General features: G+C 43.4%; 1 protein-coding gene across 1 annotated transcript; it reads right to left on the bottom strand.

Annotated features, from left to right (window-relative positions):
* Positions 1–1,740: 1,740 nt before the first annotated feature.
* LOC139225830 (parvalbumin beta-like) lies at positions 1,741–5,013 on the bottom strand. The gene is made up of 5 exons (XM_070856677.1): positions 4,956–5,013; positions 4,356–4,426; positions 3,757–3,886; positions 2,662–2,771; positions 1,741–2,018 (listed from the first exon to the last, which is right to left on the bottom strand). The coding sequence occupies exons 2-5, from the start codon at positions 4,417–4,419 to the stop codon at positions 1,993–1,995; spliced, it is 330 nt and encodes a 109-aa protein (XP_070712778.1). The 5' UTR covers positions 4,420–4,426; positions 4,956–5,013; the 3' UTR covers positions 1,741–1,992.
* Positions 5,014–13,781: the final 8,768 nt, after the last annotated feature.

Below are 13,781 nucleotides of genomic sequence, written 5' to 3'. Positions count from 1 at the left end.
AGAGGCAAGAAGCAATGGGTAATGGTTGATGGTTTTTTCTGTGACTGGAAGGCTGCTTCCAGTGGGGTTCCGCAGGGCTCAGTACTAAGTCCCTTGCTTTTTGTGGTATATATTAATGATTTAGATTTGAATGTGGGGTATGGTTAAGAAGTTTGCAGCTGATACTAAAATGGGCTGTGTGGTTGATAATGAAGAAGAAAGCTGCGGACTGCAGGAAGATATCAATGAACTGGTCAGGTGGGCGGAACAGTGACAAATGGAATTCAATCCGGAGAAATGTGAGGTAATGCATTTGGGGAGGTCTAACAAGGAAAGGGGATACACATTAAATGGTAGGACACTGAGAAGTGTAGAGGAACAAAGGAACCTTGGAGTGCATGTCCACAGATCCCTGAAGGTAGCAGGACAGGTAGATAAGGTGGTTAAGAAGGCATACGGAATACTTGCCTTTATTAGTCGAGGCAGAGAATGCAAGAACAGGGAGGTTATTCTTGAACTGTATAAAACACTAGTTAGGTCACAGCTAGAGTACTGCGTGCAGTTCTGGTCACCATAGGAAGGACGTGATTGCACTGGAGAGGGTATAGAGGAGATTTATGAGGATGTTGCCTGAACTGGAGAATTTTAGCTGTGAGGAAAGATTAGATAGGCTGCATTTGTTTTCTTTGGACAGAGGAGGCTGAGGGGAGACCTTATTGAGGTGTATAAAATTATGAGGGGCCTGGATAGAGTGGATAGGAAGAACCTGTTTCCCTTAGCAGAGGGGTCAACAACCAGGGGGCATAGATTTAAAGTAATTGGGCGGAGGTTTAGTGGGGATTTGAGGGGGAACTTCTTCAGCCAGAGGGTGGTGGGGGTCTGGAACTCACTGCCTGAAAGGATGGTAGAGGCAGAAACCCTCACTACATTTAAAAAGTACTTAGAGGTGTACTTGAAGTGCTGTAACCTACAGGGCTATAGACCAAGAGTTGAAAAGTGGGATTAGACTGGGTAGCTCTTGGTCGGCCGGCGGGGACACGATGGGCCCGAAATGATTCCATGATTCTATGAACACATCTGTCCCTGGTTCTGGCACAGGTCACTAAATCCTTCAGCCTCTTTCAGTGGTCAATATGAGCTGGAGATGATTCTCGAGAACATGGTCAACATGGGCATACAAACCTTCATCTACCAAAGCTGGCACAGAAAGAGGGTAGGAACTAAACTGCTTACAGTGCCAACTGGATCAGCGCTGGCGGATTACAGAGGTGTGAAAGCCTCGGGAAAGGTGGTGAAGCAATGGTTAATCAGATTCAGTATTTCCATCTCCAGCTACATGTCCAGTCTCATTGATTTAACTGGGGAATGTTTGACAATGGGTCCTGACAGTTAAAGGGGGGAGGGGAGCAGTTGTGGAACTTTTAAACTCACAGTATGACTGCCCCCACCCTTTTTTTTGCAAGCACAACTCTTCCCTCCTTGATTGAAACTTCTAATGAAACTTTCATTTTTGATTGCGCATAAATTTGTGAGTGGACAATGAATCAGGGAAAGCAAGAGACTACACACAATGGACTCGTCGCTGTGCTAGTCTATCAACCTCTTCTTCATTCAAACCATCGAGAGCATGTCCCTATAATCGTTAATCCTTTTAAGCCTATTTCTCTTTGAAGTTCTGCTTGCCAATCTTCCCAAACACAATGTTAAAAAGAGACACATCATTCCAATGCATTTAAGAGACAAGTAAACCAGCCTGGAAAATTATTTTCAGTAGTGATCTTTATTATTTTGGGAATTTGGCGATTTGAGGCTTTTTCCACAATAAATATCCATTAATCTGCACAGAAAATGTTCCGTTAAAAAGTTTCAACAAAGGAAACGACATTTAGACATTTATTAATGCCATTCAACTGTATCAAAATGTATAAATAAAAATGTGCTTGCTATGTGAGATGTTAGTAAAGGTGTCTGATCTGCTCAGCATTGAGAGGGTGATCATCTGGTTGAGTTTCTTTATGCTTTGACCATGGTCTTGAACTCTGTAACATAAACAAAGGGTTTGAGAATGAATGTGTTTGAAATGATAAAGCAACATTTTCAAACGAACTTTAAAAGTACAAAGTTTGCAGTTGTCCCAAACCATTAGCTCAACCTGAAGCATTGTCCCTTCATTAGTTGCTGAAGGCTTCTGATTGTACCCCCATTCATTTCCTGGTGTGGTACTGAACTCTACCAAGCTGACTAGACCTTGGAGTATGCTGAGTTTTACCGCATCAACTAATGAGGGTGGGGGGCTCATTACAATTAGACTCAGTGCCCCTCCATCCCCAGCCCACCCAGGTTAGGGAGTGGATATACAATCAGCCAGGGCTCCTGAGCTCCACCGCTATTTTAGGGATATCCGCTAAGGGTTGGATCAAGCTCTACACTGTCAAGCAACCCACCGACACTCAGATATCTAGCTGACAGGTAAGGAATAAGCACTTGGCGGAGATACTGGAAGCCATAAAACCATAAGTCAGCACCTTCAGGGCAGGAAGGTTTCAAAACTGAAAGGAGAGGGGATTCACAACAGCCAAGGTAAAGACTGAATCTAGTACTTCACACTCTCACACACCACATAGTTCATAGTTCATAGTTCAATTCTGCAGAGAATATGTTTTGTAAAAGTGTTTAACGTACCTTCAACGCCGATCTTGCCATCATGATCACTATCTCCAGCATCCATGAAAGCTGTGGTCTCAGCTGCATTCAGTTCTCGGGCCTTGCCATGGAAATTCTGCAGGAACAATCTGAAACCAAGAAAAACAACCAAATCAGCCACCTACATTACAACAGTAACCCATTGGTGCATCCTGAGGAGAAGGTGCTATATAAATGCAAATATTTTCTTTACTGTTGTGCATTGATATTAAATAGGCCATAATTGGGATGGCAAACAAAATTAGTGTCTTAAATATTCATACACCTATTCAACTATAATCTAGTCACCTATAATCTATTCAAAGTCCATTGTATAATTCTTGCAGGTGTAATGTTTTCCCCATCACACTTTGTTGGTGACATCGTGAGCAATGCCGTGGGACATCGGCTAGTGAGTTAGAGAAGTCGTGATGTGCATCAGTCACACTCGGGGTGTCACATTTTGTCACTCACTGTGACACTGTGCAGTGCTTAAAATAGTACCAAAAAGATAGCCAATGACCAGAGAAATATCCCCAGCAATAGAATACATTCACAACTTTATAGTTTAAGTCGAAAAAGTTCCCAGATGGTCTCCATTACAGTCCACTTTTCACCAACGTTATCAATTTCATGACTGCTCTGCGAGAGTTTAGGCACACCGCGCAGAGCACTGGTGCAACATTTGGGTTTAGTTTCCCGTTTGCCTTTGCAGCGATGGCAATGACTGAAAGCCAAGGTGACTTGTGGCCCAATGGCTCCTCAAGTTGCCTCCTATTATCACTTCGCCTTGGAGTTAGAATGTTATTTCGGGAGGGAGGGGGGGGGGAGACAATTCTGATGAGGGAGCCTCCATTTAAAAAATAAAGATTAAAGAGTGAAGACGTGAGGGGGGAGGAGGTAAACAAGAATAAAGCCAAAAATGAACAGGAAGGGGCCTAATTCGCCTGTGTTCCCAGACAGTCCAATATTCTGTGACCACCCATTACTATACCAGGGGCACATCTATGATGGGCTCAGCAATGAGTTGCAATTAGTATTCAATATGCAAGCTATCAATAGACACTGTACTGCAAAATAAGAGTGGCTTCCTACTTCAGCTCATCCTCCTCAATGAACCCGCTCTGATCCTGGTCCAGGATGTTAAAGACCTTAGCGAGTTCCACATCTGACTTCTTACTGAGTCCGCTGGTCGCGAAGAACGTCTTGAAATGAAATGGTGAGCCTGTTGGGAGGAAGCGGAAAGTTGTAAGATGAAGATGCGACCAATTAGCCCCTTATTGCAATGAACCCTGAATCCCCCTTTGCTGAAAACCCCCTCCCCGCTCTCGGGACCATTTGGACGGGATCTAAGGGACACTCCCCTGAACCATTAGCCCCCAAAATCAGACAGGCGCTTTCAAATTCCAGGTTCAACCACTGTCAATCTCACAAATCTGTGGAAATGGCCTCGACTTTGTGTCGTTTAATCTACTGACCACTTGGTTTTAATTTCGTTTTCTAAAGGTTGAGAGCGCCATTCTTTACATGGGCTCAGTTTCAGAGTATGGAGCAGTATCTGAGATTTACTCATCTGGATCATAGCGCGCTTCCTGGCACTCAATCTTTTCTTTAAAAAGAACACAGTAACCAAGAATTGGAACAATCTACTGGTTTCAGCTAAACTAGGGTATAATCAGAATGAAATACTTCACCGGCACATTCAGCCAGGGCTTTATCGATATCGCCAGAGTTGAGAACTGAAGTCATGGTCGTCATTGTGATACTGGAAAACAACAACAAAGAGGATCAATCACTCACTGTTGCCTCTTGTGCATTCCCGAAAAGCACAATCACATTTTCTTAACTTAAAAACAAAGCCTCCTCTCTACGCCTTGTTATGGAGAGTCCGGTTACTTTGTGTTTGGAAGAGTGCGGCAGCAGCATGATATCTCCACTTGCTCGGCGGTATCTTCTTCAATGGAACCTAGGCTTCGTTCGACTTTCTTCCGACCAGTGAGCAGGTTCCCTTTGAATGAAGAGGTCGCCGACTCTCGCCACCCGGCCTTTCTTTGGAGGATGGATAGTCAACTTTTTTAAGTTCCAGTGAGATGCAGCAGCAGAGTTCGCTTCCCCACCCCCAAGTGTCCAGCATTAAATTACTTCTGGCATTCCAAGGTAGCGAGAAGGTCGGTTGAAGAATCTACCAGGAGCCAAGCCGGGATTTTCTTGTGGAGGGTGGTTGCTAGTTGGAGGGCTTGAGTCCGCCTTGAAGAGACCTGAAGGAAGAGTGAGAGCAGTCTGGTACAACTCACCTGTGCTGTGGATCTTCAACCCTTTCAGAAGGCGAGTCAGGAGGTGAAGAGAGCAAGTGCAGCGTACGGCTCTGAAGTGAGCGGCTCTTTATATACCCTTCATTTTGCAAGGCGTTTGCAGAATTCAAATTTCAGCGTCATCACGGCTCCTCGAACATGGAGAAGGGATCAGTGTCAAATGAACTTACCAGCTAATCACTTTTTAAAATCTATTTTTATCTGGGCAGAATTTATATTTAATAATGATCAATAACACACTCCAACGATTCTTCCCCAAAGTCTGAGGGGGGCTGTGTGTCTTGCCAACTGATACAAAATAAAATGAAATAATATATATTTTTTTAAAAGGATAAATACACAGAAGGAAATGCTGTCTGGAATTCTCGCGAACTGGACAATAATTCAAACATTGCACTACACACGGTGGACTAAAATGATACATAAAATTAGAAAACAAACGTCGAATACTTGTTTTGTGAATGGCCAATTGGAATTTCCATGCAAAGCAAATTTGCTGCAGCATGCAACTTTTGTTTTGGTCATGTCCTTCCGCCAAATCCTGGTTTGGGAGTGGGATTAGGGTGTCATTGAGTTGGATTAAGTCAGCAGTTGCATTGCTGTACAGCCGTGGGTCTAACTCAATTCAAATCATAGAATGCATGCAGTACAGGAGGCGGCCATTGCACCCAGCTATCCAATTAATCCCTCAGCCGCTGTTTGGGGAGAGAGTTCCAGATTCCCACTGCCCTGTGTGTGAAGAGTGCTTCCTGACATCACCCTGAATGGCCTAACTCTAATTTTAAGGTTACGCCCCCTTGTTCTGGACTCCCCACTACTCCCCACCACCAGAGGGAAGAATTTATTTTTATCTACTTTATTGAACTTTGTTAATCATCTTAAACACCTCATTTAGATCATCCCATAATCTCCTATATTTGAGGGAATAGCGTGTGTCTAAAGGAGAGAGAAAACAGACTAGATAGAGTCATAGATTTGTCGAATGATGCAGTGCAGAAGGAAGCCATTCTGCCCAATGTGCCTGTGCTGGTTCTCTGAAAGACCTATCCAATAAGTCCCACTCCCCCTGCTCTTTCCCCATAGCCCTGTAATTGTTTCTCCCTTCAAGTATTTATCCAATTCTCGTTTGAAAGTTGCTATTGAATCTGCTTCTACCGTCCTTTCAGGCAGCGCGTTCCAGATCACAACTCGCTGCGTATAAAACATGTCTCCTCATGTCGCCGGATGAGTGAGTGTGTGTAGGAGAGAGACACTGAGAGCCCGGTGTATTTGTGCTGGTGTGCACTACAAAAAAGGAAAAAAGACTTGCATTTATATAGCACCTTTCACGACCACCAGACGTTTCAAAGCGCTTTACAGCCAATGACGTCCTTTTTTGAAGTGTAGTCACTGTTGTAATGTGGGAAACGTGGCAGCCAACTTGTACACAGCAAGCTCCCACAAACAGCAATGATAATGACTAGATAATCTGTTTTTGTTATGTTTATTGAGGGATAAATATTGGCCAGGACACTGGAGATAACTTTCCTACTCTTCTTCAAAATAGTGCCATGGAATCTTTTATGTCCACCTGAGAGGGCAGACGGGGCCTCGGTTTAACGTCTCATCTGAAAGATGGCACCTCTGATAGTGCAGCACTCCCTCAGTACTTCATCCACAATTATGTAGATATATTATGTGTCCAATCTCCCTATTGCTGCTCACAGTCTCTTTCATTCAGTTCCAATCACTTGTATCTCTCCCAGTGTTTCATTTCTCCAATTCTTTGATTAAAGTAAACCTCCCCTCCCTCCACCCCACCATCCCCCACCTCCCATCTCCAGGGCTGAAAGCACAAGTTGCATAGACTAGCCTTGTATTCCCTTGAGTTGAGCTGTTGATTCTAGATCAATCGAAAATTTCTAAACTGAGATTGATAGATTAGGTAAAGGTATTAAAAGATACAGAACTGAGTTGGGTAGATGGAGTTAATATGCAGATCAACCATGATCTAATTGAATGGTGGAACAGGCTTCAAGGGGCTGAATTTCTGCTCCGGTTCGCTTCTGTGCAACATAACTCTGTTACTTTCACTAATTTAATTAACTTACTTTACTGGAAAATAAACTTTGGGTGCCAAGCTCTTACATTGATAAACAGAATAACTGTCCCAGTATCTAGTTACTAGCACCAATGTATCTTGCATTATTTGATCCATAGCATATGAAGCCAAATTTGAGAGTGGATGTGTTCTTGTTACTGATAGCAGCCATTAATGACTTTGGAATGATTGTTAGCAAATATTTAGCTGGCAATTCACACAGCAACACTCCTTGATGTTAGCCCGATCTACACACTAATCAGAGGTCGGCATCTTTTTGAGTTATTTTTATTATTTAACAAGGTATGCAATAACATCATTATTGTCAGCTGTAGCTCAGTGGTAGCACTCTCACCTCTGACTCGGAAGATCATGGATTCAAGCCCCACTCCAGAGACTTGAGCACAAAATCTATAGTGACACTTCAATGCAGTAGTGAGGAATTGCTGCAATGTCCGAGGTGCTGAAGTCATGAAAGATACTATCATGACAGAAGGAGCTCATTTGGCCCATCGAGTCTACAACTGCTCTTTTGAAGCACAATCCAGTTAGTCCCACCTGCTCTTTTCCTATTACCCTGCAATTTTTTCTCCAACTCCTTTTTGAAGGCTACTACCCTATCAAATCTCCTCTTATCAAACTCTGCTCTTAGGAGCCGCTACAGTCTATCCACGGAACTGCAATCCCTCATCCATGGGCCCATTCTAATAAATCTCTTTTATATAAATGTAAGTCTTTCTTTCATTCTATAACTTAGGCAGAAGCCCTTTGATTAATTTGGTCCAACCATCCAACACCCATTCTGTTTCCTGTAATACATTGAATTTATTAAATTTAACCCTTGAGACAACAGGAATCTATCTACTTTCTTTTTGAAAGCCCATATAATTTCTCGTTTAACCACCTACATGGGCAATTTGTTCCATATGCTGATCATCCCCCTTTTGCACATTAACGAAAGCTGCCCATTTAATTTGGTTTCCTTTCAAATCAATCTGGTTCTCGAATTCTGCATGAACCAGATTGATATGAAAGGAATCCAAATTAAATGTGTGGTCGGCAGGCAGAGCTTGGCCATCATCCATCACCTACATGTTGTTGCTGTCTTGATTCACTCAGCCAGATTAACAACTGTGTGGTGAAGAGGGACATTTACCCATTGTACTTGTTTTAAACAAGAGCCTGACACTTCAGTGCAGTACAGAGCGTAGTGCTGCACTGTGGTCTTTTGGTTGAGCTGCAAAATTGAGGTCCCACCTGCCAATTTGTGCACAGCAAGGTCCCATATACAGCAATGAGCTAATGATCAGAGATAATCTGTTTTAATGATATTGGTGAGGACATCGGGGCACCCCCCCCCGCTCTTCTTTGAAAAGTGCCATGGGATCTTTAATGTCCACCTGAGAGGGCAGACGGGGCCTCGGTTTAACGTCTCATAATAAATGTTCTTGGATAGCAAAAGCAGGTGACATAAATATAACTGTCAGTAGCTGTAGGCGTGAAACTGACTTTAATCATTCAATGAGTAACACTGTACGAGCACAGCTAGCGAGGTGATGCATGTGGTATTGGAGCACGTTTGCTGAGACAGAAGCTATGGAGCAGTCTGATGGCGGTATTGAATTATGAACACATAGGTAAACCATACTGTTGTTACCCTTGCATCGTGGCCCCCCAACCTGCGAGAGAACAGCTCCGCGAGTCGGACTATAAAAGAACTGGAGCGGCGAACCACTTCAACCTCCAGCTCGAGCTGCTACAAGTGTGCGACGATTTTGAGATGGGCGACATGGTAACGTCATCAAAACCCTGGTCGCCGTTTTGGAGCGTGGGCAGGAACATTTGCAGGGCCCAGATACAGAGGAGGTCAGGGCGGATGTGCGGCGAGTGTTCATGGTGAGATGCGGTGAATGTTTATGGCGGAGGAGCGGCGAGAGATCATGGCGGAGGTGCGACAGATGAGGGTCTGGGCCCAGAAGAGCCGAGGGCCCAGGGGCAACACAGGCCAGCCCACACTGCGATGTGTGTGTGCACTAGGTCCATGCAGTAGAGCAGGTCTCCAGTCGTCTTGGTTAAGCCTTGCCACTTGATAAAGGCCTAGCTCTGTCAAGCCCGTGTGGTGGCTGGTGTGCAACGGTCACCACACGTTAAAAAAAATCCACGTACAAGCATCTTCCACCCCCTCAATTGGAGTTCAGGACTGGAACACCAGGTCCTTCATCGAAACACCTGTGAACTCATGGAATCAAGTCATCCTCGTTCGAGGGACCGCCTATGATGATGATGACCCTTGCAGGGGAAATTAATCTTCCCAACCAGGAAAGAGAAGGAAGGAATGCTGGTGATACTCCACAAATAAGAGGCCTTCCTGTCTACAAAGAGCCAGCTGCCGCCGTCATTAGCAGGGAGACAACAGAGGGTGTTGGCAGTGGCAAGGCTGGCAGATGGGTTGAGCCGCTGATTTGCAGCATGATGTTCATGCAGTGCAGTGTTGCCAAGAAACGTTACAATCATCTGGTGACAGACAAGTGATTGAGCAGCTTTGTGATCCTCCTGGGTTTATTGAGAGAGACATGAATATCTGAAGACAGAACCTTGCGTATTGATGTTACCCATCTTGGGTCAGGTTTAGTATTACTAAAAGAGTTAGCAAAATGTTGTGCCTATTGTTATATTTATGTATCCAAGTAGGTTCAAGTAAAAGGTTCTATAGCCAAGTGACATTTGTTCTATTGATTTTCTGTAACTGTCTGATAATTACTTTAAATAACGTTTATTCAAATCCCTCCATAAGAACATAATAGGAGCAGGAGTAGGCCATATGATACGGCCCCCTCGAACCTGCTCCTCCATTCAATAAGATTGTGGCTGATTTTCTACATCAACTCTTCGGCAGCACCTCCCAAATTGGTGACCTCCACCACCTAGAAGGACAAGGGCAGCAGGTGCATGGGAACTCCATCACCTCCACGTTCCCCTCCAAGTCACACACCACCCTGACTTGGCAATACATCGGCCATTCCTTCTTTGTCGCTGGGTCAAAATCCTGGAACTCCCTCCCTAAAAGCACCATGGGAGCGCCTTCACCACACGGACTGCAGCGGTTCAAGAAGGCGGTTCACCACCACCTTCTCAAGGGCAATTAGGGATGGGCAATAAATGCTGGCCTTGCCAGTGATGCCCACATCCCATAAACAAATGTTTTAAAACTCAACTTTCCCGCCCTATCCTAATATCCCTTAGTGCCCAAAAATCTATCGATCTCAGTCTTGAATATACTGAACGTTTTGAGTATCCACAGCCCTCTGGGGTAGAAAACTCCATGACCTCTCACTCTCCCTATCTCTGTAGCCTCCTCCAGCCCTACAATCCTCCTCCAATTCTGGGCTCTTGTCCATCCCCCACTTCCTTTGCCTTCAGCCACATGGCCAAAAGCACTGTAATTCCCTCCCTAAACCTCTCTGTCTCTCTTCCTCTAAAATCCTCTTTAAAACTGACCTCTTTGACCAAGCTTTTGCTCATCTGTCTCTGTGTCAATTTTTTTGTCTGATAACGCTGCTAAGTGCCTTGGGATGTTTTACTACATTAAAGGCACTATAAATCTCCTCTGCACCCTTTCCAGTGCAATCACATCTTTCCTGTAATGTGGTGACCAGAATTGCATACAGTACTCCAGCTGCGGCCTAACTAGTGTTTTATACAGTTCAAGCATAACCTCCTTGCTCTTGTATTCCATGCCTCGTCTAATAATGCCTTCTTAACCACCTTATCTACCTGGCCTGCTACCTTCAGGGATCTGTGAACCTGCACTCCAAGGTCCCTTTGTTCCTCTACACTTTTCAATGTTGTACCATTTAATGTGTATTTCCTTGCCTTGTTAGACCTCACACTTATCTGGATTTAATTCCATTTGCCACTGTTCTGCCCACCTGACCAGTACATTGATATATTTCTGCAGTCTACAGCTTTCTTCTTCATTATCAACCACATAGCCAATTTTAGTATCATCTGCAATCTTCTTAATCATACCCCCTATATTCAAGTCCAAGTCATTGATATATACCACAAGGGCGACTTGGGGTCACCCATCTAGTTTGGTTCCTTTTATTATGTGCTGCACCTTTAATAATCTGTCATTGACCACTTAGCAACTGCAGTGCAAAAATTCTCCTCATCTTATCCTGAGTCTGTGACCCCTGGTTCTCTACTCTTTGAACATGATTCAATTCATACATGGAACTTTCCATAAACATTCAGACAGTGCTAAACAAGTGGAATTGCTGTTTGTTGTGACTGATACAGAATAGTCAGAAAAACAGGGGATAGCATTTGACTTCAAAAGAATTGATCTGCTTCAAACTCCGGCTGTGAAAAGTCTGTTCCCCTGATCTTGGCCTTTGGTCCTTTATGCTAACACCAGGGCAAGGAATAAAGTGTACAATTTGAATTAGAATCATTTTAGTTACAATTTGGAAGAAGGTACAGATGATTGTCACAAAGCATATTAGGAGAAATTAGCTTTGATATTTCACTACTATGAAAATATAAGGACTATCCCTATTAAGGAATTTAATGAACTGCATTACCTTTTATTCAGAATGAACATGATTGGACAAGTTAAAAATGTAATACTAATTTGCAAACGTTATTTTGTAAATTGATTAATATGCCTTCAATGTTAACACTGCCTTTATCTCTGGCCATGAACAAAGCATTAGTCTCAGCAATCAATACCCTGAGAGGGGTCTCTGCAGGAGCAGTCTCAAACAGAAAAAAATTGTTAGATTCGGAATATAGGTAATCGGTACTTTAACTCCATATTCCTTGATACCCTTACCTAACAAAAATATATCAATCGCAGTCTTGAATCTTTCAATTGACCCCCCCCCCCCAGCATCCACAGCCTTTTGGAAAAGAGAGTTCCAGATTTCCATACTATTTGTGTAATAAAGTGCTTCTTGATTTCAATCCTGAACGGCCTGGCTCTAATTCTAAGATTATGCCCCTCTGTTCTGGATTCCCTCACTAGAGGAAATAATTTGTATCTGCATTATCAAATCTCTTTGTCATTCTGAAGACCTCGATTAGATCACTTCTCAAACTTCTAAAGTTAAGAGAATAGAAACCAAGTTTATTTGACCTGTCCTCATAACTTAAGCCTTGAAGCCCTGTTATCATTCTGGTGAATTGGCGCTGTGTCCCCTCCATGACCAATATATCTGTCCATAGGTTCAGTGCCCGATAATGAACTCCAGATGGGGACTGACAACTGAGGTATCACTTTCTCACTTTGGTATTCCAACCGCCTTGACATAAAAGCCAACATTCCTTTTCTGCTCACAGACCAGTGACTTGGCAAATTGGCTTGCATGCTCATTCCTATTATCTCAAAAAAGTCTTTGTAAGGAAGTACAGCTCCTAGAACAAACAAAGAAATGGGCACTTCTGGTGAAAACTAGCAGTCCGATAGCAGGAGTTTGTCCATGCAAATGTACAGAAAATATAATGCAGTCAAAATCTACATAGATTGGCACTCAGTGATCTCGACCAAGTGAAAAGATTTAGGAAAATATTCCGGTGCAAGAGATGAAAGAAGTGGATAATGATGATTTTAAAGACTACTTTTATTGGTACTCTTGCCTTGTTGTCTTCAGATTACTATCAAAATAAAGTAAAGTAATCCAGAGTGCATTATTTTTGCTGTTTGAAATAAAAACAGAAAATTCTGGAGACACTGAGCAGATCAGAAAACAACAATAACGACAAGATTAGGCAGCATCTGTGGCGCGAGACACAGGGCTACTCTTGATAAAAACATAAGAATTAGGAGCAGGAATAGGTCATTCAGCCCCTCGAGCCTGCTCCGCCATTCAATTAGATCATGGTTGATCTATCTCAACACTTTCCTGCACTATCCCCATATCTTTTGATTCACTTAATGTCCAAAAATCTATCGATCTCCGTCTTGAATATACTCAACGACAGAGCCTCCACTACCCTCTGGGGCAGGGAATTCCTACGATTTACCACCCTCTGAGTGAAAATATTTCTCCTCGTCTCAGTCCCAAATGGCCGACCCCTTATCCTGAGACTGTGACCTCTAGTTCTAGACTCTCCAGCCAGGGGGAAACAGCCTCTCAACATCTACCTTGTCAAGCCCTCTAAGAATTTTATATGTTTCACTGAGATCACCTCTCATTCATCTAAACTCCAGAAAATATGACTATTCTACTCAATCTCTCTTCATAGGACAACCATCTCATCCTAGGAATCAGGAACCTTCTCATCCTAGCAAAACTAGAGGCCATCAATACAATATAGTCACCCAGAAATCCAATAGGGAATTCAGGAGAAATTTCTTTACCCAGAGAGTGGTGAGAATGTGGAACTCGCTCCCATAGGGAGTGGTTGAAGCGAATAGTATTGATGCATTTAAGAGGAGGCTAGACAAGCATATGAGGGAGATGGGAATAGAGGGTCATGCTGATAGTGTGATACGAGGAAAGATGGGAGGCTCGAGTGGAGCATAAACGCCTGCATGGACTGATTGGGCCGAATGGTCTGTTTCTCTGCTGTATATCCTGTGTAATCCTATGAATCAATCTAGGGAATGTTTGTTACACCCCTCTAAGTCAAGTATCTCCTTCCTTAGATAAGGAGACCAAAACTGTACACAGTACTCCAGGTGTGGTCTCACCAGGGCCCTATATAATTGCAGCAAGACTTCC

Source organism: Pristiophorus japonicus, chromosome 15 (assembly GCF_044704955.1).
Source record: "Pristiophorus japonicus isolate sPriJap1 chromosome 15, sPriJap1.hap1, whole genome shotgun sequence".
NCBI classification, from domain to species: Eukaryota; Metazoa; Chordata; class Chondrichthyes; family Pristiophoridae; genus Pristiophorus; species Pristiophorus japonicus.
This window is presented reverse-complemented; position numbering and strand designations above follow the sequence as displayed.